At 41.2% G+C, this 24,530-nt stretch overlaps 1 protein-coding gene across 3 annotated transcripts in view; it reads right to left on the reverse strand.

Moving 5' to 3' along the window:
• pacrg (parkin coregulated) overlaps nucleotides 1–24,530 on the reverse strand; it is a 356,589-nt gene that overhangs the window by 172,016 nt on the left and 160,043 nt on the right. Inside the window, exons 2-3 of one of the 3 annotated variants that reach the window (XM_062968969.1) lie at nucleotides 21,497–21,664; nucleotides 12,611–12,760 (exon numbers count right to left, since the gene is read on the reverse strand). In XM_062968969.1, the coding sequence (XP_062825039.1) occupies nucleotides 12,611–12,760; nucleotides 21,497–21,664 (318 nt within the window). Of the gene's footprint in view, nucleotides 1–12,610; nucleotides 12,761–21,496; nucleotides 21,669–24,530 lie in introns of all 3 variants that reach the window. The other 2 variants (XM_003215757.4, XM_062968970.1) reach the window with 2 other exon arrangements.

Below are 24,530 nucleotides of genomic sequence, written 5' to 3' on the forward strand. Positions count from 1 at the left end.
GCCTGAGCTGAGGCGAGGCGGCGGCGGCGGCCATTTCCCCCCTCCGTCTTCCTCCTCCTCCTCGGCCTCCTTCCCCCTCGCCCCCTCCCATTGGCTGAGCCTCCCATTGGCTGAGGGGCAAAAGGAAAGGAGTTTGGGTGATTTGCAAAAGCTTTTTTTCTTAACGAAAAAAACGAAGAAATAAGAAAAAACGGCCTCTCGCGATTCGAAACCGCGATATCCAGACGTGTGGACAACCAAGGTTCTATATTGCTTCAAAACAAACGAAAATAACGAATTAATAACGGGTAACGGGAAAATCGAATTATTTGAGCAAGCCTAGTAACTAGGCTGATGACTATTAAGCATTAGTATCTCATCTCTAATTCTCTTTTTTACGAAATGAACAATGACATCCCTTGTCACTTTGTGTCATTTTGAGTAATTTGTCTGTATTCTGTATGTTCTGTCTATCTCATTTCCCACTTCCTGTTCCGAGCATTGTAATATATTCGATATGATTTGTGTTATTATTTGGCGTATATTTTCGTTAGCTTCTTCTTGTAAATTCCTAAATCGAAGTTGAAATTCCATTTCTTTTTGTTCCATTTTTTCCTGTATTTTTTCTGTTTTTAGATTTTTATTTTGAAGTTCTTCCATACTTTTCTGTAATTTGTTTTATATTTTCTCCATTTTCATTTTTGCCTTTTTTAGATCCAGTATCTCTTCATGTGTCACTTTCATTTCATTTTTAACTGAGTAATATCCTCCTTTATTTCTTTTTTCATTTCCAACATCTCTTGGTGCATTTCTTTCTGGATTTTTTCTGGTCTTCTGAAATTGCATCCTGTTTTTCTGACAGTTTTTGAATCTCCTTCAAAATTTCCTTCAAGTTTAAATCTTCTGTTTGAGATGGTCTTCTTGTCATGCCTTTATATATCCAGTTTAGGTTTGGGTCCTGCCATCTTCTATATTGGATTATCAGTTTCTCACTGTCTTCAGTCTTTTTCTTTTTACAACCTCCTTTATAAAATAGTATTGAGGAATAAGGATTTGTCAAAGTGGAGAAGGAGAGGAGGTGACCCTGGTATCCTATCTGGGGTCAATCAAGTGGAATTAAACATATAATTATTTATGGCTTATTTTTACTTGTATGGGCTATTTGCTATTTGTTCATTAAATCTCTAATCCTTTTCTTAGAAATATTAGAATTTTGAAGCACTAAAACTAAATTCCTTCTTCACTTTGAATATTCTAATTGGCTCCTGTACTAAACAAAGTCCCAAAATTTCAGTAAGCTCTTCTTTATAAAATTTTGATCTCCCAAATCATATTTGTTCAAATTCTCTAAGTTTCTATCCCTTCTCGCTATTTTATTTGTTCAGATTTTCCTCCAAATTTACCTAATTTTCTTTGAATTCAGTCCTTTCCGTCTTCTCCTGCTGTCTGTTGTCTTTCCTGTCTTTCTTCCCAGCTCCTTTGTTATTGAAAAGTAAAAAGAGAAAAGCCTTTTATTTCTACCACTCTGTGTCGTTAATTCTCTATGGTCCTTTCTCAGTACATCCCTCAATATGGTCCTCCGGATGTTTCACCTGTAGTTGTGTAACCTCTATTTGTGTTTTTCCTGTTTGTCTTCCTTCTGCCAGTCTCAGGTCCGTCCTTTTCAGCTTCTTCCGCCCGTCCTTCCTGATGCACTTTCCTTTTTGCTCACTTCCACTTTCTTCCTGCCGTCTTCTGTGTGATGTTTACAAGAAGAGATGAACGTAATCATCAAGAAGAGATGAACATAATCAAAAAAGGTAGAGGGCTACTGCAGCCGCCATTACAACAGGGCTGGAATGCTCTCCCTCATTCTGCCTCTCTATACTAAACAACTGCTGCTGCTGTTGCTGCTGTTTGGAACTGACTTTTCTGTCACTAGGGCCACTGCTGGCCTCTAACCTCTCCATCGTTAATGACCAGCTTGGGAGGGGGGTTTACACTGCTCCCGCTGCTTTGAATTCTTCAGAGCCGATCATTGCTCTGCAGCTGGCCACTGTGTTGCCAACACTGCCTACCTGTTTCACTCATGGCAGCTAGCTTTCTATCCAAGGCGGCTCTCCATCTGGGACTGGGACTGGCTGTTTCCGAAGCCATTAACACCCAATTATCAGTGCTAGCTGCTTCAAAGGCTCAAAAGGCTGCAGAGACTTCTACTTCTGCTGCTGCTGTTGTTGAGACCTCCCCCCCCCCCCGGAGGCCTTCTTGTTATTGCAGCTGCTATTCACCATCCGCTGCAGTCACTGCTTATTCTCACTGCCCAGTGCTTCCCGGACTGCTCAGCTGTCTGCGTTTCGGCATCGCTGCTGCCCCAACTGCCCTGGTACCCTCCAGCGTTTCCACCTTGCTGCTGTGGGGAGTAATGTGACCACTGGAGCATTGCTATTGTCCACCATTGCAAGAATTTTGTTGTGGCCTTTAAGAACTACAGCTTACCATTGCTGTTGGCAGCACTGGGGTTTTCTACATTGCCTATCCTCCCAAAGGACACAGGAAGCAGTGCTGTGGAGTGCACCATCTTGGTACCATTGCTCCTTGGGACTTGCCTGGGCTTGGCCGACCTCTCCATCTGCCCCTGCCCTGTTAGAATCAACAGCTAGGGCCAGTGCTGCGTGACAAAGGGATTTCCTGTACCGAACTCCAGTTATATTAAGGCCACCTAGCTGGACTGGGGGGCAGCCTGCATTGAGCTGCATCTAATCTGTCATCTGTTTTTTGACGTCATCAAGCCTTTTTTTTTTTTAGAGAGAGTTTAATTATTGGTTGAGACTGAATCTATGAGGAAGTTCTAGATAGGAATAGCTTGGATCATTTGGGGGGGCATTTGTTGATGTAGGAGTTTCCTATGAGTTTTGATGAGTTAAGATACGGTCTTGTGGGTTATGGAATGTGCTTGAGGGTTAGTGCAAGTGAATGTTAGTTTGTAGAACGTTAGTTTAGAACCGTCTAGGAAAGGTTCAAGAAAGTTGGTTTGAGAAAGTCTGTGGAAAGATTAGGTTGGGAATGTACAATTATATTTGAAGGTCTGGAGTGGTAACTGTTGGAAGGTTTTGAAAGTGACATAGGAATTATGGACAAGCCTGGAACCCATAGGAATAATGAACTATCCCATCTATGCGACCTCATGGGCAAGTCATTTGCCCTTGTTTTATCACAACTCACTATGTTAAATAAGAAATTGGATCTCATTTATAATGGAATTTCTCTCATAGTGAGATCTCCGGCCCAAAATGTCATCCAGAAGGAAGAGGACGCCATAATGAACATTGATGCTAAGGACTGGTCGCGGGTGCCTGATGGAGAGGGCGGGGAAAGACATTCCAAATGTGAAGTGAATGTGTCTATGGGAACTGAGGTTGTTGGGGAAGAGGGAGAGCAGGTTTATTCCTGCAGAACAGAAGGGAGGGCCAAACATAGGGCAGGGGAGTCTGGCTGGCTAAGATCTTTCACAAATTTGACACCAGAGTCTGCTCCTCATCCATCAGATCCGAAATGCCATCAAACCCAAAATTTTCTTTTCCAGCATGGGAAATTGGCTTTTGAAATTACAGATTCAGGATTGAATAGGGGTAGATGGACCTCTAGGAGAGCGATCCAGAAGTCCCTAGCCCAGATACTATCGAAGAGCTTATCAGCAGTCAGACTAAAGACCGTTACTTGGCTCTGTAGGGACTTCCAGTTTCGAGATCGTTTCATATCCCTTATTGCCACCTTTGAAGATAGCCTATTAACAGAAGAACTCTGGGCACTTAAACCCTTATTGTTATCTTGGGGAATTAATGTCAGAAGAGTCGTTTTAGACTCTTTGATTCGCCCCTTAATGATAGGCTAGGTTAGAGATCGTTTTAGTCCAAGCATTGGTAACACCCAAAACTCTCCAATTCAGTCCCCCTCTGCTCAAGATAATTGTCAAATGTCCCCTCCTTTGTTGTCAGCCACTGTTCAATCCGCATCTGATCTCTACCCTCAGTCCCTGATTCTGTTCAGTCAATCTAGCTTCTCCAATAGTTCTCTCCTCTCACCACCACCACTATCATTACCACCATCTCAAGATCTACACTCTTATCATAGACACAATTCAAACGTATGTAGCTCTCCAATTAAGGAGAGCTGACTAGGATGCCCCAATTTCAGCTTTCACCTGCCTGGGCCCCAGGGGAGGGGGTGGGCCATGACCGGGGGGGGGGGGACCATTGAGACTGTGTGGGGGAGGGGGAGAAATAATCACCATCAACCCAGGGAGAAGCGCACTAGAGTTCTGGCGACCCTGGAGAAGGTTAGATGTGGTAGCCTCCATGACAGCCCCCTCGGATTAAAGCTTTTGCTGTTTAATGCCAGGTCCGTTAATGGTAAATCTGCTATCATCCAGGATTTGATCCTGGACGAGGCAGTGGACTTGGCCTGCATCACTGAAACCTGGTTGGACGAGCTCGGTGGGGTAAATCTCACCCAGCTGTGTCCTCCAGGTTTCGGGGTGCAATAGCAGGCTAGATCCGGGGGGCGGGGAGGTGGCGTTGCGGTGGTCTTTCGGCAGTCCATCTCCCTGGTCAGGTGCACCATCCCGCAATCTACAGGTTTTGAGTGTGTCCATCTTAAGGTAGGTTCCCGGGACAGCTTGGGGATTCTGCTGGTGTACCGTCCACCCCGCGACACAGCAGTCTCCCTACCTGAGCTAGCAGAGGTGATTTCTGATGTGGCGTTGGTCTCCCAGCATCTGGTAGTGCTGGGGGACTTTAACATCCACGCTGAGGTAGCCTTAACAGGAGCAGCTCAGGACTTCATGGTTGCCATGACGACCATGGGGCTGTCCCAAGTGATATCTGGTCCCACCCATCAAGCTGGTCACACACTCGACCTGGTTTTTGTTGCTTCGGATGGTGGTGTCAGAGTGGAAGAGCAAAATATTCTTCCGTTGTCATGGTCTGACCATCACCTGATCAGTTTAAGACTTACCGTGACCTCAAACCTCTGCAGGGGTGGTGGACCCATTAAGATGGTCCGCCCCAGGAGACTTATGGATCCTGATGGATTCCTGAGCTCTCTTGGGGAGTTTCCTGTCATGGAGGCTGGCGATCCTGTCGATGCCCTGGTAGACCGCTACAATAGCGAGATGTCCAAGGCAATTGACATGATTGCTCCCGAACGTCCCCTCTCTTTGCGCAGTCAGGTCGGCTCCCTGGTTCTCAGAGGAGTTGGCAGTGATGAAGCGCAAGAGAAGAGGACTAGAGTGCCGCTGGCGGAAGACTCAGGATGCCTCTGACCGAGCACGGGCTAGTGCTGCTATTAGTGCCTACTCCACGGCTTTGCGGGCAGCCAGGAAGACCTTCACGACTGCCCGCATAGCGTCTGCAACTAATAGACCATCGGAGTTGTTCCGTGTCGTCGGGGAGCTCCTCCACCCTCCTGGGGGTGGGGAGGCACCCGAGGACACGGCGACTTGGTGCAGCGAGTTCGCGCACTATTTTGCAGACAAAGTCGCTCAGATCCGTCATGACTTGGACGCTAGCGTTGCTGCAATGCCATGTGAGTTAACCGAGACACCTGTCTGTCCTATCTTGTGGGATTCGTTTCAGCTTGTTCACCTAGATGACGTGGACAGGATCCTTGAGGCGGTGAGACCAACTACCTGTGCCATGGATCCTTGCCCTTCTTGGCTAATTAAATCAGCCAGAGGTGGGTTGCGAGACTGGTTTGTGAGGATAATTAATTCCTCTTTGGATCAAGGTAAATTTCCATCTTCCCTTAAACAGGCCATAGTGAAGCCAATCCTGAAGAAGGCCTCCCTTGATTCGACCATGTTAAACAATTACAGACCTATCTCAAACCTCCCTTTCTTGGGCAAGGTTCTGGAGCGGGCGGTTGCCTCGCAGCTTCAGGGTTTCCTGGATGACACTGATTTTCTGGACCCATCACAGTCTGGCTTTAGACCTGGTCACAGTACTGAGACAGCTTTGGTCGCCTTGGTGGATGACCTCCGCAGGGAGCTGGACAGGGGGAGTGTGACCCTGCTGGTTCTCTTGGACATCTCAGCGGCTTTCGATACCATCGACCATGGTATCCTTCTGGGACGGCTTTCTGGGATGGGCCTTCGGGGTACTGCTCTGCAGTGGCTCCAGTCCTTCCTGGACGGCCGTTCCCAGCTGGTGAAGCTGGGGGACACCTGCTCGGACCCCTGGCCATTGACCTGTGGGGTCCCGCAAGGTTCCATTCTGTCCCCCATGCTTTTTAACATCTACATGAAACCGCTGGGTGAGGTCATCCGGAGTTTTGGAGTGCGGTGCCATCTCTACGCAGATGACTCCCAACTCTACTACTCTTTTCCACCAACTCCAAGGAAGCCCCCCAGATACTGAACCAGTGCTTGGCAGCTGTGATGGGCTGGATGAGGGCGAATAAGCTGAAGCTTAATCCCGACAAGACAGAGGTCCTCCAGGTCAGTCGCATGCCTGATCGGGGTATTGGGTGGCAACCTGTGCTTGACGGGGTCGCACTCCCCCTGAAGGCGCAGGTCCGTAGCTTGGGGGTCCTCCTGGACTCATCGCTGACACTTGATGCACAAGTGTCGGCGGTGGCCGGGAGGGCCTTTGCACAACTAAAACTTGTGCACCAGCTGCGACCATACCTCGTGAAGTCTGACTTGGCCATGATGGTTCACGCCTTAGTTACCTCTAGATTGGATTATTGCAATGCGCTCTACGTGGGGCTGCCTTTGAAGATGGCCCGGAAACTTCAATTAGTTCAACGCTCGGCAGCCTTGGTTCTAACGGGAGCCCAATACAGAGAGCGGTCAACCCTCCTGTTTAAGGAGCTCCACTGGCTGCCGCTTATTTTCCGGACCCAATTCAAAGTGCTGGTGATCACCTATAAAGCTCAAAACAGTTTGGGACCCATCTACCTTCGGGATCGTCTCTCCCCCTACGAACCTGTACGGTCTCTTCGGTCATTGGGGGAGGCCCTCCTCTCGCTTCCGCCAGCATCGCAAGCGCGGTTGGTGGGGACGAGGGACAGGGCCTTCTCTGTAGTGGCCCCCCGGTTATGGAATTCGTTGCCTAGGGAGATCAGGCAAGCCCCCACCTTGATGGCATTTCGGAAGAGTCTGAAAACTTGGCTTTTCACTCAGGCCTTTGGTTAAGATCATCTTTTTTCCATCACAATTATTATCCTCCTCGACCTTTTGCATTGGTCGCTCTTCCCGATTCCTGATTGATTGATATTACTCAGGACTCCTCCCTACCATACTTAATGTGACCTTAAATGATTCTAATGCACTTTATCTATTTATGAATTTGTTACCCATAATGTGCACCGTACACTTTGCTTATCCACTATTGCAACCTCATTGTTTTTAACCTGATGTTTTAATTCTGCGTTGTGTTTTTTAACTTATTGTGTATATATTTTTATTGGTTTTTGTTTTTGTCCTGATGTTTTATATTTTATCATTGTTTGTATTTTGATTTTGCTGTAAGCCGCCCCGAGTCCCCTTCGGGGGAGATGGAGGCGGGATACAAATAAACTTATTATTATTATTATTATTATTATTATTAATCATAACAACATGGCACCAAGGTCAGTGGCCATTACTGTTTGACTGTTTCTTCTTTCTTGCGGTTCGTGTATCCCCACGACTTTGCCCGGTCCTTTTAAATACCCCTCAGCTGAAGGGCGTTTGTATGGGACCCTGGCCACCGCTCGGGTACTTGTGTCCCTCCCCGATCTAATCCCCGAGGAGAGGGGAGCGAAAGGCTCTCCCAACCGCTTAGTCAATAGCTTGCTAGGTGACTTCAGCAAGCCCATCTTCTTAAAGTCTTTTAAAGTTATATTAATTTATTTTTCAGCTGTGTTTGTTCTAATTTTGACACAGCTGGGTTTTGCCTTATTTCCCGAATTTTTAATGTCTTCAGTTCTGTTTAGCCATATGATATTCAGTTCCTTTGCCAACCAATTAGTGTCCCGTTTAAGTAAGGATTTTCCGATAAAGACTTACAATCTCCAGTTATGATCCCGAAGTGTCTTCTTCTCGATATTTTTTTCTTTTTGGTTTAAAATGAACTGGGTTGGCTGTTAATGTGGGAAAATCCCCCGCTTCCTGGCTTGTGGTTTGTGGACCCTGCGGCTTTGCCAGATCCTTTAGATTGCCCCTCAGCCAAGGGATGTTCGTCAGGGTCTTTAGCCACCGCTCAGGGGCTTGCGTCCCTCCCCGACTCAATCCACAGGGAGAGGGGAGCTAATGGCTCTACCCAACCGCTTAAAGTCCAGTGGCTTGCTGGAAGAACTTCAGCAAGTCAGTCCTGCCACCATCGTGGCTCACCGGAAGTCCATCATATGTGTATATAACTTGTAAGCTGCCCTGAGTCCCCTTCGGGGTGAGAAAGGTGGGATATAAATGTCACTAAGAAACAAATAAATAAGTATTGAAGGAGATGGATACCAGATATTACTTTATAAATGCTATTAAACCAATCTACTCTCATCAATCTGCAAATATTATAATCAATGGTCAAACAACTAAAGAAATCAATTTACACAAAGGAACAAGGCAGGGATGTCCCTTATCACCGCTGATCTTTATTATGATTTTGGAAATTATCTTAAGAATAAGGTAAAATGAAGACTTAAATGGATTTCGGGTAAAAAGAATAGTTACGAAGTATGTGCGTTTGCTGATGATGTAGTATGTATAATTAAAGATCCATTAAACCAGTGGAACAAATGGTGGAGCGAATTGGAGACATTTGGAGAAGTAGCGGGTTTCAAAATTAACAAGGAAAAAACTAAAATGTTAACAAAAACATACCAAAGGAAAAGAAAGAAGAACTAGTGAAAAAGACAGGAATTCAGACTGTAAGAAATGTAAAACACCTGGGAATAGAGATAACAACAAGCAACTCCCAACTATTAAAAAACAATTATGATAAAAAATGGACAGGAATTAAGGAAAGAATGAAGCATTGGGGAAATCTAAATCTCTCCCTCTTAGGCAGAATAGCCATAGCAAAAATGAAAATCTTAGAAGTACTTCATTTATTTCAAACAACTACAATAATAAGATCTAAAGTTACTTTTAACAAGTGGGAGAAAGATATAAAAAGTTCATATGGAGTAACAAAAAAGCAAGAATAAAATATCAAAATCTAAAAGATGATAAAAGGCGAAGGTGTCTAGGTCTGCCAGACCTACAATTATATTATGAGGCTGCCACCCTAACATGGGTAAAGGATTGTATTTTGTTAGACAATAAGAAAATTCTTGCCCTGGAAGGGGAAGATCTAAGACGGGGGTGGCACGGTTACTTATGGAAAGGAAAATCAACAAAAGAAAAAAAATGTTAGAAATGTGATAAGGACATTATTAATCAAGATATGGGATAAATATAAAGATAGATATTACACAAAAACTCCTATGTGGTTTTCACCGAGCGATGCAACCCACAGAGGAGAACTCCCCAACGATAAATGGATAACTTATAAAGAACTATTAATAATTAGGAACCAAGAAATAAAATTAAAGTCACAAGAACAGATAAGAGATTATCTTATCTAAATTGGCTTAGATATTGGCAAATTAATGAAGAATATAAAGAAGACAAGAAGAAAGGATTTCAAATCGAAGAGACATTCTGGGACAAAATATTGAAAATAGACAGCAAATTAATAAAAATATTATACAAGCAATTACTTACTTGGGCAATGGAGGAAGAACAAGTATAAGAAGTTATGATAAAATGGGCCTAGGAGGTAGGCCATACAATCAGTATGAGAAAGTGGGAGGAAATTTGGACTAAAAAGCTTAAGTATGCATATGCAGCTGAAATTAGAGAGAACTGGTATAAAATCTTTTATATGTGGTAGCTGACTCCAAATAAAATTGCCAAATACAACAAAGGCAAGACAGATGGAATGTGCTGGAAATGTGGAAAAAACATTGGCACATTCATGCATATGTGGTAGGAATGTAAAAAATGTGAAGGAATACTGGTACAAAGCAAATTTAAAAAAATGAAGAAAATCTTACAAAAGAATTAGAATTTAAACCCGAATGCCTGCTGCTGGGAATGAATGATCTACAGTTAAACCAAAATGCAGATAGGATAATATTTTATCTCACCACAGCAGCAAGAAAAATGAAAGATATACCCACTATAGAAAAATTGATTACAAACGTACTAGATATAATGAATATGGACCTAGCGTGTTTCCCCGAAAATAAGACAGTGTCTTATATTAATTTTTGCTCCCAAAGATGCTCTAGGTCTTATTTTCAGGGGATGTCTTATTTTTCCATGAAGAAGAATTCACATTTATTGTTGAACAAAAAAAAAAGAACATTTATTATATACTGTACAGTAGTTGTCATCACAAACCAGTATAACCATACAAACTGTGAATTCTATCAAGAAATTCTTGTTACTACCATTATTTTCATGTAGAACAATCTATGGTAAGTACATTTACCGATCCTGCATGCTCTGGTGTTCTGTTCGGCGGGCATGCTTCCAAACACAAACGGTGCTAAGTCTTACTTTTGGGGGAGGCCTTATATTTAGCAATTCAGCAAAACCTCTACTAGGTCTTATTTTCTGTGGATGTCTTATTTTAGGGGAAACAGGGTATTAATGCAAAAACTGGCCCAAAACAGAGCACCAACCAACAGAACGGACTGGAGAATACTGATGGACTACTTACAAAAAGAAAAAAAATACTATATATGTAAAACTAGATTAAAGAGAGTCCCAAGGTGAATATTAAGAATGATATAGTTAACTATACAAAAGCAAAGGACATGTGGAAAGAAAAAAAATAAAAGGAGTTGCTTGAGAGATCTGGAAGTTACAGATAACTATAGCAACTTTTTATTCACCTATATTCTGTATAGGGGTGGGCTTTATTTTATTTTTTCTTATTTTGGTCTTTCGCTTTTTGTTTGTGTTTTTTTTCTTTGCGCATGTTTCTACACTTTCTCATTTTCCTTAAGACGCATTGTTCACCTGCTATTAATGTATCAGAAAAGGAAAGAATTCCCGAAAACAGATGTAATTGGATCAAAGGTTGCTTTCAAACCCTTAATAAAAGTGATTTCCAAAAAAAAAAAAAAAGAAATCAATTAAAATAGTACTTGTGTCATTGCCATTTGAGAAAAACGCAATAGTAAGTATTGGGTTCTCATTGAGCAAGAGAACCAACAATGTAATGAAACACAGAAAAGTTATAGCTACTGTAGAGGTTAACGTTTAAATTACTTTCTTCACTGTTTTAATTGTCTGACCAATACAGGATATATTTGGACTTCCATCAATTAAAATATACTTGTAGGGAAATTTAAAATCCAATGATCTCATAATAGGTTTCCGGGGGGGGGGGGGGGCATATTTACTGTATATTTTAAAATCTGAAATTATTTTTCACTATGTTTTTAGAAGTAAAGTCAGAAAACATACATGAAAAGAAAGTTACATGTAGAACTGTGGTGGCCACCCTTGTAAATGAGGAAAAAATTGCTTGCATTTGAATTCCATTTACCAGTATATGTCAAAGAAAATACATGAACAGCATAAGTCACCAGCCTTCCACATACTACCATGTTCTTTAAAGGACAGCAGATATTTTAATAGTTTGTTATCTAACATCTCTGCCCTTTTCCTTCCAAAGCAATGATTACTGTCACTATATCAAATATTTTTTATTGCCCATGAAGTAAGCTCTGAGCAAAATCAATAAGGTATAGTGTTTGTCAATATGAATGAAAAGGCTAACCAGTAAACAAGGCCAGTGAATGTGTTACTGAAACACCAGGAATTACATTATCATATCCTGAATCATACAATCTTTATTAGTATGATTCTCAACAACTGAATAAGATTAACTTGCACTGATCTATAAAAATGAAGATAATATAAAAGAAAAATTAAGCAAGATATTTCAAAAGTGATCAGACAATAAACCATTTTAAATCCTCAGAAATAATATCATGGAAAGAATGGAACCTGATGCAGGGATGCAAAGATTATATAGTAATCCATCATCAAACAGATTTCATTTAAAAAGAGTTAGACTAAGGAAAATACTAGCATTTTGAGATACACACAATATCTTTCATCATTAAAACTGTGTAACTGCAGACCATCAACACAAAACTGTTGAGTAGAGCAGTGCATATAACTTTGTAATGACAGAAATATAAAGATTTCAGAACAACTAATAGCTAAATGAACAATTTAAAAACTTGGCACTGAGGTGAAAAGCATAAAATTCACCAATTAGCAAAATTCAAAGACAGGTCAAAATATGTGTCTCCAATTTGTCTGTTGAAAAGGTGCAGGACAGGGATGCAATCAATGTACGTAAAAGAATACTACAAAACTTTATAATTTATTACTAAAAACTAGAAATTCTGTAGTGCTTCTGTAATGTATTGAATAAACTCAACAATAAATTAAATTGTTAATAATGTTGCATCTCTGAGGGATAACAGAGGAGATGATGTAAAATATATCTGAGTTTATGTGCAACAGTAAATTGTATCAATATTATTAATTAACCCTGCCCCGAGTCCCTGAGGGACTGCAAGACACAGAACTGCTAGGCTCACTCACCATTCTTATTCTTAAAGATGTTAAAAATGGGGAGAATCTGACGATAATAGGGCACTAGGGCTTCCCCCACCATGTCAGCAGACAGAACCAAGTGCTGGAGGACTTTGAGTGTGATGCAGATGACCTGTTGGTTTCGAAGGTTCAGCGCATCTTGGATAAACAAAAAGAGACAAGTAGAAAACAATAGAATTAATTTCAAGAATATATAATGGAGCAGGAAAAATCCTTTAATGGACAAATTTAATTAAACTGTACTCTGCTGGGGATTGTAAGTGGACCTTTATTAGCCCAACTTTGAAGGCACTCAAAGATGGATTGCAGCCCCAATGTTATAAAACACTGCCTTGTCTGACTGTTATTTGTTCCCACAATTTGTGCTGACTCCTCACTAACCCCAAGAAGGCAGCTCATTATTCCTTCTTGTTGCCTATGCTACTAGTTCCAAAAAAAGGGGGAGAGGGGAGAGGGAGAGAAAAAAAAGAAAAAGAAGGAAGGAAGGGAGGAAGGAAGGAAGGAAGGAAGGAAGGAAGGAAGGAAGGAAGGAAGGAAGGAAGGAAGGAAGGAAGGAAGGAAGGAAGGGAAGAGAGAGAGAGAGAGAGAGAGAGAGAGAGAGAGAGAGAGAGAGAGAGAGAGAGAGAGAGAGAGAGAGAGAGAGAAAGAAAGAGAGAGTTCACTCTTGGAACTAATAAAATTGCAAAAGCAACCCACAAAGGTTGACAACAGAGACATTCTAGTGCAACAATTAGCCTGTTTGTAGCTGCTTGCCTGGCAATAATTTACTCATTTCAATTAACAATTCCAACTATTCTGTGAAACCAGCACAATGAGACAAATGTTTACACGGAAAAGAATGTAGGCTCCTTTTAAAAAAGAAATAAATCTGATAACTAAGGATTCTATCTTGCCTTCTTGAGAGATTTTTGTGTACTTTCAGGCAGCTTAATGTTGTCATTGCTTTCAATATATCTTTTGTCTCTATGTTATTTTTAATTTCAGGAACAAAAAAAGAGGCAAAGAATTGCATTCTCCTTTGTTTTTTCAAGAATAATCATATTTTCAAATATATAATTTGAAAGCAAAAGCCTTCACGTTATTGGCCTTCACTTCCTACATTATGCAGCTTGGGAGAAAATGCCAAAATCACAGGTTTTCATCTTTGCCAGATCTCCACACATATGCAAAGTGGATAGAAATCAGGGTGTAAATGCCATTGTTCTCAGTGGATAATTATAATCCCACTTACAAAGCTATGTAACAGTTCTAATGCTTAAAGTGTAGGAGGGGATTGAAGGTGAATAACATTTTGGAGCACTTCTTAAAAATAACACATAAATATTAAAAACTCATTACAACATTCCACACAGCATAGATGCCAGGGCCTGAAAGGGGGGCAGAAGGTGGTGAGATATATATATATATATATATATATATATATATATATATATATATATATAATATATATTTTCCTAAAACAGAATTATTGTTGAGGGAAAGATCTAGAGAAGCAGACACTTTATTAAACAAAGCAAGGCATAATACCAAGACTAGAGTAAAGGTGGGGTGGCTGCATCCATATGGCACTACTAAGGAGATTGGTATGGACAGTGAAAGATATTTGCTTCTATTGCATAAATTACTCACTTTAGAAATTAGATTCCAGTGATAGTGATCAGGTCAATTCTCAATCAAAAGCAGGCTGTGCTAGTTAGATGGCAACATCACTACCAGAGATTTTATTCCCATTCTTAGACTCCAGCATCGAGTACTCCTCACCTTAGTTCAATCAAGACAGCTCTTCCTGAAGTAATCCCATACTCCATAACTAGTTTTTTTGCACCACATCCACATTGTTCAAGCAGTCAAAACAAGCAAGTAACCAAACAGGTAAATCAACCAGGTATCACCAGGTGGGAGTGTTTGCCTTGAAAGTTAGGGAAGCAGGCTAATTAGGGGTGACAAGTGGCGCTTCCAGACAGAGATAAAACCTACACAGAAATTGGGTTAAAATAATCAGCTTCCACACGGATTCTAGTTCCCACCCCCACTCCAAATCCCAGGCTTTCCCTGGGGGGAGGTGGTTACATGCAATCCCGAGTCAAACCCCTCCCCCCCACACACACACACTCCTGACAAACTATTTTTTCACGCCAGGAGGACTGTAGGGATAGGACTGTGCTGCCAGCAAACCTTGCTGGTATATTTTGGGGCCCAAATGGAGGGCTGAAGGGGAGGAGGTGGGTGACGTCCTGCTACTCTGGGATTTTTGAAGCTCAAAGATGCAGGATGGCTATGGGGACAGCAGACAGTCAGTCCCCACAGGTCCAGACCTCAACAAACCTGGCTCTTTCAGTAAAGCTGAATGAAAACATAATAATAATTCACTAAAGAATAATCAAAGAGCTTGACCTTAAAGTGCATAGAAGGGTGAAATGAGCTGCTATCCTGCCACCTGCATCTAAACCAATCATGAAGAACGGGGAAACTGGACTTTAAGGGTTTGACCCTAACATTACTACTTCAATTAAGTCAGCCATTGGCTTTGCAAGATAACAGGACAGAACGTATTCAAGGGCCTGTAACAGGGAGACTTAAGGATTAGTTTCTATACTTCAGCCAAAATCACTTCAGTTTATACTGGTCAAGATAAATTTCTATATAACTCCACTACAGCATTCCAGATCTTTTTATAACAGTGAATGTTGCTTGAACACAGTTTCCGTTTATAGCAGACAAGACTATATGATGAATCTGTAGTTTTAATCATCATGGCACTGAATTAAAATTTATATTCTAGGCTGCTAATCTGACAATATTGACAGTAAAAGTATAATACTGATTGTAGGATCTCACACATGCAAAGAAGGCATTTTGCTGTTGATAGCAATTTTGTCATATCTTTTCAAGAAAGGATCAGACTGAGTTTTAGAAAAGCACATAAATGACTTTTCACATTACTGTGTATGTACACAGACTTCATGTTTAGCATTATATATATATATGTAACAAATAAATATGGTGTACCTGAGTACAAATGAAAATAATCTCTATATCTCTATATATAAAATGATAAAGTTGTTTGCAAAGTGACTATAACAACAAAACTAAACATCCCAGAAATACGAAATTTGGCAACACAATGCAAAAGGCTTGCCTCCAGGTTACAACAACACAACCACACCACAAAACCGTAATCCAGACCCACAAAACTCACAACAACGCATCATGCGATAACAACACAACTAAATGCCCCAGAAATACGAAACTTGGCAAAACAATGCAAAATCCTTCCCTCCAGGTTGTAACAACACAACCACACCACAAAACCACAATCAGGACCCATAAAACTCACAACAAGGCATTGTGACTATAACAACACAACTAAACGCCCCAGAAATACGAAACTTGGCACACAACTAAACGCCCCAGAAATATAAAACTTAACAACACAACGCAAAAGCCTTGCCTCCCGGTTGTAATAACACAACCATACCACAAAACCTCAATCCGGACCCACAAAACTCACAACAATGCATCGTGACTATAACACAACTAAACGCCCCAGAAATACAAAATTTGACAACACAATGCAAAAGCCTTGCCTCCCAGTGGTAAGAACACAACCACAACACAAAACCACAATCCGGACCCACAAAACTCACAACAACGCATCATGACTATAACAACACAACTAAACGCCCCAGAAATACAAAATTTGGCAAAACAATGCAAAAGCCTTGCCTCCCGGTTGTAAGAACACAACCACACCACAAAACCACACCGGACCCACAAAACTCACAACAACGCATCATGACTATAACAACACAACTAAACGCCCCAGAAATACGAAACTTGGCAACACAACACAAAAGCCTTCCCTCCCGATTGTAACAACACAACCACACCACGAAACCACAATCCGGACCCACAAAACTCGCAACAATGCATCGTGACTATAACAACACAACTAAACGCCCCAGAAATACAAAACCTGGCACACAACTAAACGCCCCAGAAATACAAAACTTGGCAACACAACACAAAAGCCTTGCCTCTCAGTTGTAACAACACAACCACACCACAAAACAACAATCCGGACCCACAAAAATCACAACAACGCATTGTGACTATAACAAATACAAAATTTGACAACACAACTCATCCACCTCCCCAATCCCTACATTCACACTTGGCCCCCAAAAAAACAATTACAATAATAATAATGACAACAACAACAACAACAATAAGAATCAACACCATCACAGGCAAGAAACAGCCAGGCACTGAGGCTGAGAGGCCAGTCAGTGCTACACTGGGCCTCCAAAAAATAATACAGTAGCATCTAACTTATCCAACCTTCATGACCACTACAACAACAATAATAATAAACACCTACACAGGCAAAAGAAAAAAAAAGACTATTGTACCACAATAAAAATATAAACCGCACTCAGCAGAATCAGACATTACAATTAACAACAAACCAAAGACAACAGGGATCTCAAGCAATTATCAATCAACACAAAAATTGAAGAAGGAAACAGATTTCAAATACTACTACTAATGTGAGTATAAAGAAGGTGGAGGTCACAGCATAAATACAACCTAATGTAGACTGACCAACACCACCAGACTAAGCCACAGCAACGTGTGGCCGGGCACAGCTAGTCATAAAATAAATGTCTCGAGTTGGTTAACAAAACAATTAAAATACATAAACACAACAAAACACTACAAATGCACACACCAAAACACACCTACATAAAATGACATAATAAATTGTATCTCTATAAAATACATATTAGAACAGACAAGACAGAGATTAAACAAAGGACATACACTAAAATTAATGTTTATGTTTAAAGACTGTCTGGATAGGCCTGTTGGAAGAGACAGGTCTTCACTTGTGTCTTAAATTCCGACAGCTGATTTAGCTATTGGAGCTCTACCAGCAAGTCGTTCCACAGCCTTAGGGCGGCTGATAAAAAGGTCCTCTGAGTGAAAGTTGCCAGTTGGGTTCCAGCTGCTTGGAGCAAAGCCCCCCCCCCCCGAAGACCAAAGCGTGTGGGACGGCATTGCATGGGAGAAGGCAATCCTTTAGGTAACTTTGACCCAAACCACATAAGGCTTTAAATCATAATTCAGTAGTCTGATCTTAAAATATACCTTCATCAATTATTGTGAAACAAATAGTTTTACCAGTCCGGTTCTTTGTTTTACCACTCACTCAAATAATTGCCATAAAAATCTAGTAATTGTAAAATTGCAAAAATAACAGCTAAGAACTTATTTTACATAAGAATTAAATATAGCTATGAGAAGAATTAAACACATTTTGTTTGTAAGAGCAGGTCAGCACTATTCAACCTTAACTTGAACATTTTAGTTGTCCCTTGTATCTTTTTTTTGTCAGAGAGAAACCACAGATGTTCCACTTTAAGCCATATCAAAATATTAATAGAAAGGAACAGCCAGAAAACAAAATATTTCACAGGAATATTCAGTAGTAAATACAGCTATTTGTGGAATATAAAAGGGAAAACTGGATTTCTCCTCCATATTTTAGTGTTTGTGAGCATGTTCAGACCAAGGCAGTTTCACTTGCATCTATCTTTTCTTTTACTATAGCTGTTCTAGATCATTTAAGAATCTTTTGTACCCTTGAGTAATGGTTTTGACATCTAGTGGGTAAAGAGACAGAAACCAATCTGAGCTGATGTTTTTTACTGGACAGCTTGAAGGAATCTGTTTTTCTTCAAGATGTCAAATACTGTAAAACTAATAATGTCATCTTTTTGGAATAAACTGATATTTACGTAGGGGAATATGGTTGTGTTCTACAATATGCATTCTTATTGAAAGCTTAAAACATGAACGTGACATGAAAACAACTGTGTAAACGCTTAGTTTTTTCTTCAATTCTGATTGCATCTTTAAATGTATTTATGTTGAAGCTTAGAATTTAAAAAGCTTTTAAAAAACAAAATGGAATTATCGAGAATTAAAGAAGAAAACATTTACTGTACATTATCTGTACAGAATAATGAGGCTTGAGTTAGGAAATAACCTGGTGCTAAATAAAGCCATGCCCATTTCATGGTTTACCACAGTTGTAACTGCAGATATATATGCTTGTTAGCTGGATTTTATACTTAATGACACAGTCTTATACATGTCTACATAGCTTACTACAAGGTAAAGAAATTTAGTGTTTGATCTCATCGACACTTCGCTGGGACTTAGGGCCCTTCCAGACAGGCCTTAATCCCGGGAAGAACTGGGTTATTTAAACTCAGTTCCTCTGCAGATTAAGGCCATCAACCCCCGGATTTTCCTGGTAGGGTGAATACATGCACTCCTGAATTAAACAGAGTTTGACACAGAAGGGCATGGAGCCAGCCCCCAGATCGCCATTTTGGACAAAAAAAGTACCTGAAGGGCCTGGCTGCAGCCCCTCCAGAGGGTTCTCCTGATTTCCTCCCTCCCTCCCTCCCACTCCTGATGTGTAATTTTTTAGTGCCAGGAGAGCTCTCTGGAGGAGCACGCAGTGCCAGTAGGCCCATCAGGCAAGGGTTTTTTTTTTTTGAGGGGGCAGAATGGAGGGCTGGGAGGTTGGGGGAGCCATCCCACTCCTTCAGTCTCTTGGAGCCCAAATAACCACGATCGCTGTGGGGATTGACCTCCTGTGACCACGGAAACAGTCTCGGGAGTCAATCCCTACAGGGCCTTCACCTGGAATGATCCGGACCTTAGTTTAAGGTCCAGATCTTTCCAGTGTTTTATTAATCTGGAGCAAACTAGGAAATTCCAGTTTTCTCCTAATTAATTTGATTTTACTTGAGGGATCATTTGGACACCTCCGATAAAACCAAGACAAGTCCCACATTTTGAGCCTGTCCACACTGCTGGCATGCCCATCAGGCAGGTTTGAGGTGGGAATGGGGGTGTAAGAGGGGTGGGTGGGGGAGCTATCCAGCTCCATCAGGCTCTTAGAGCCCATAGAACCATGATCGCTGTGTGGATTGACCCCAATGACCATGTAAGCTGTCTCATGAGTCAAATCCCATAAGGCCCTCATCTGAAAAGATTAGTTTAAGGTCCAGACCTTTCCAATGTTTTCTTAATCTGGATCAGACTGAGAAATCCCATTTTTCTCCAGATTAATTTGGAGAAAAACTGATAGAGGTCCTGCATTTGGGCCTGTCTAGAAGGGCCCTATGGCTAGGTCTGCATTGGCTTATATCCCAGGATCTGATCCCAGATTATCTGTTTATCCCAAATTATTTGGCATATAATTATATAATTCAGATCAAAAATATAGGCCAGCCTAAATTTTAATGAACACAACAAGATTTCAGTGTATATAAGACTACACTGTTAATCTATTAAGTGCTCAAGGTGAAGAACCTTTTCATTTGAAGAGCTGAATGCGGGAAATGTTTAGAGAACTGATTGTGGCAAGACTAGGGTACAAAAATTAATTCATTTCATTATTACAATTTGTGCTTATGTCTGAACCTCTTTTGAGGGGTTGGTTTAATCTCTGCTTTGCCATTAAAACTGAATTACTGTGTCACTGAATGATGCATGTTTAACGTGTCACCAACATGAAATGTTTGGAAAGCTCTGTTCTAGAGCTTAGAACTTGGCCATTGCCAAGTTTCTCTCTGAGGTTGGCAGGATAAGACAACTTCCTGTATTAGATTCAGGCTGAAACTTGCTTTTGTATTTTTTGCAGTATTCTCACTCCTATGCACCATGTATAGTGTGGCGTCCTGCGATTTAATCAGTTTATTAATCTGTCCGCATTTTGTGTACTGAACAAATAAACAACAAACAAAGCTTTGATTGATTGATAGAACTTAGAACAATATTCTCTGAAAGTAGCAGAGAAGCCTTATGCTCCTCTTGAATCTAGGACTAGGAGCAATGGGTTCAAATTGCAGGAAAGGAAATTAAACTTGAACATTAGGAAAAACTTCCTGATCCTACGAACTGTTAGCAGGGGAACTCTCTGCTTTGGAGAGTGGTGGAAGCTCCGTCCTTGGAAACTTTTAAACAGAGGCTGGATGGCCATCTGTCAAGGATACTTTATGCTTTTCCTGCAGCTAGCATTGTCCTTGTGGCTGTGTGATATAATGCTTATCAGGAAAACCTTAGAGAGACAATGAGCTGGATTTGAAAAATTCCTAACTGAATCTGAATTCTTTTAGAAAGACATCTTTGTAATTATTTAAGTACTTGAGCAAGTAGAATCATGCAATTGCATGTATATCATGGGATTGTGGTGTGTATGACAAGGTATCCATTTTACCAGGTCCTCAAAGAATCCTACTTGAATGCTGCCTTAATTTCTTCTGTTCAGATGCAATGGAAACCTGTGGTTTGTTAACTCAGGAAGCACTGAATTCCAGAATGGGAAGAAGTAAAAAGGGGAAAGGCAGTGCAATGATTAAGTGTGAACCGAGCATTGATACTGATTTTAAGAAGGAAATATATCATAATTATGTGGTGGAGGTGTTTGGGGAAAAAACAAGCACTTTAACAATACTACACAATAATTACTAGGAAATGAAATCAAGGCTCCTGAAATCAGTTTTGCTATACTGTTCTGCTTTATTTTCTGAGCAATTTAGTTGGCAAAGATGAGAAGAAAAATTGTCATGCTAGTGCAAGATAAGCCAAGCCAGTCAGACCAGTTCTATAGGTCTAGACCACCAAATATATATTTGAAAACAGAAGGATTCTGGTGTTTTACCTTGCCACTGAAAAGAAATTGCCTCCTTCAGCTGGAATATATCTGTCATGTTTTAATGTGTAATTAGCAGCTTGTCAAAACATTAGGACTATTGAACATTGGGTTTAGCTTCACTCCACACATTCACTTACTTTTTATTGGCATAATGAGCTGAGGAATGACAGGAAGGATCTTGTTCCCCCCATGCTCCAGCATATCATGGATGCCTTGCCGAGCAAAAAACTCATAGGGAAACTGCATTTCACATAGACCGTCAAAAAACAGTGGCAAATAATGATGATAGTCCAGTTTCTCAATCTCTACCTGGAAATGACATAAACAAAACAAAGTATTAATTAAACATCCATATAATCCAAAGGATTCATGGAAATGTTGCACTATTTAGGGTCCATTGGAATATTCAAATATGCCAATTGTAATGATAATTGATTCCTTAAGCTTTCACTCACTAGAACCAAAGTAGCAATTTTTATAGCTGATTTATCATTTTTAAATTTCCAAATATTAGTTTACATTGGATGCAGAGTATAAGACACTGAATCATTATTAACAAAACTGATTCTAACAAGCAAGTTGATTCATCAGTTATATAGCTATCTCATAGAATCATAGAATCGTAGAGTTCGAAGAGACCTCACGGGCCATCCAGTCCAACCCACTGCAAGAAGCAGGAAAATCCCATTCAAAGCACCCCCGACAGATGGCCATCCAGGCTCTGCTTAAAAGCCTCCAAAGAAAGAGCCTCCACCACAGTCCGGAGCAGAGAGTTCCACTGCCGAACAGCTCTCACAGTGAGGAAGTTCTTCCTGTTGTTCAGGTGGAATCTTCTTTCCTGTAGTTTGAAGCCATTGTTCCGCGTCCTAGTCTCCAGTGCAGCAGAAAACAAGCTTGCTCCCTCCTCCCTATGACTTCCCCTCACATATTTGTGCATGGCTATCATGTCTCCTCTCAGCCTTCTCTTTTGTAAGCTAAACATACCCAGTTCTTTAAGCCGCTCCTCATAGGGCTTGTTCTCCAGACCCTTGATCATTTTAGTTGCCCTCCTCTGGACACATTCCAGCTTGTCAACATCTCCCTTCTACTGTGATGCCCAAAATTGGAAACAGTATTCCAGGTGTGGCCTGACCAAGACAGAATAAAGGGGTAGCATGACTTCCCTGGATCTAGACGCTATACCCCTATTTATGCAGGCCAAAATCCCATTGGCTTTTTTCGCCGCCGCATCACATTGTAGGCTCGTGTTTAACTTGTTGTCCACGAGGACTCCAAGATCTTTTTCACGCGTACTGCTGCCGAGCCAGGCATCCCCCATTCTGTATCTTTACATTTCTGCCAAAGTGAAGTATCTTGCATTTGTCCCTGTTGAACTTCATTTTGTTAGTTTTGGCCCATCCCTCTAATCTGTCAAGATCATTTTGAATTCTACTCCTGTCTTCTGGCGTGTTAGCTATCCCTCCCAGTTTGGTGTCGTCTGCAAACTTGATGATCGTGCATTCTAACCCTTCGTCTAAGTCATTAATAAAGATGTTGAACAGAACTGGGCCTAGGACAGAACCCTGCAACACTCCACTCGTAACTTCTTTCCAAAATGAAGACAACGCATTGGTGAGCACCCTTTGGGTTCATTCGCTTAACCAATTACAGATCCACCTAACTGTAGTTTTGCCTAGCCCATATTTGACTAACTTGTTTGCCAGAAGGTCATGGGGGACCTTGTCGAAGGCCTTACTGGAATCCAGATATGCTACATCCATGGCATTCCCCGCATCTACCCAGCTTGTAACTTTATCAAAAAAGAGATCAGATTAATCTGGTATGATTTGTTTTTGGTAAATCCGTGTTGACTATTAGCAATGAGCGCATTTGTTTCTAAGTGATTGCAAACCACTTCCTTAAAGATCTTTTCCAGAATCTTGCCTGGTATCGACATGAGGCTGACCGGACAGTACTTGTTTGGGTCATTCTTTTTTCCCTTCTTTAAGATAGGGACCACACTTGCCCTCCTCCAATCTGCTGGGACTTCTCCCATTCTCCAAGAATTATTGCTAGTGGTTCCGAAATAACTTCCGCTAGTACCTTCAATACTCTAGGGAGTAGTTGATCCGGCCCTGGAGACTTAAATTAATTTAGAGTGGCCAGGTATTCCTGGACAACTTCTTCCCCTATTTCGGGTTGGATTTCCCCCAATTCTTCATCCACTCCATGTTGCTGAGGTTGAGGCTGGATTTCTTTTTGTGATAAAACTGAGGCAAAGAAGGTATTAAAAAGTTCTGCCTTTTCCCTATCCCTGTCAGAATTTCCCCATCTTCTCCTCGAAGAGGCCCTATCACCTCCTTGTTCTTCCTTTTCCTACTGACGTAAGCAAAGAAGCCCTTTTTATTGTTTTTAATGTCTCTGGCAAGTCTGAGCTCATTTTGCGCTTTAGCCTTGCGAACTTTTTCCCTACAGGAGTTGGCTATTCGTTTGAATTCTTCTTTGGTGATTTCTCCCTTTTTCTACTTCTTGTGCATGTCATTTTTTTAGTCTTAGACCAGTTAGACGTTCTTTGGACATCCATTCTGGCTTCTTTGCACTTGTCTTGTTTTTATTCTTTGTTGGCACTGTTTGCATTTGAGCCTTGAGTATTTCACTTCTGAAAAACTCCCATCCATCCTTGACTCCCTTGTCTTTTAGTATTGGCATCCATGGAATGCCGCTGAGTATTTCCTTCATTTTTTGGAAGTCAGTTCTCCTAAAGTCCAGAATGCGGGTTTGATTTGTCTTCGTTTCGGCCTTCCTTTGTATCGCAAACTGCAGGAGCACATGGTCACTTGCCCCAAAGGATCCAACCACTTCAACTGCATTGATCTGGTCCTCTGCGTTTGTTAGGATGAGATCAAGAGTAGCTGATCCCCTTGTTGCCTCTTCTACCTTCTGGACCATAAAATTGCTTACAAGGCAAGTGAGGAATTTGTTGGACTTTGTACTCTTGGCCGAGTTTGTTTTCCAGCAGATAGCAGGATAGCTGAAATCACCCATGACTACTATATCTCTTCTTTGTGCCTGTTTGGTCAGCTGCTGACAGAAGGCTTCATCAAGTTCTTCATCCTGGTTCAGAGGTCTGTAGTAGACGCCCATGATGAGATCATTTTGAGTCCCAGTTCCCTTGATTCTTATCCAGATGCT

This window comes from Anolis carolinensis, chromosome 1 (assembly GCF_035594765.1).
Source record: "Anolis carolinensis isolate JA03-04 chromosome 1, rAnoCar3.1.pri, whole genome shotgun sequence".
Lineage (NCBI taxonomy): Eukaryota > Metazoa > Chordata > Lepidosauria > Squamata > Dactyloidae > Anolis > Anolis carolinensis.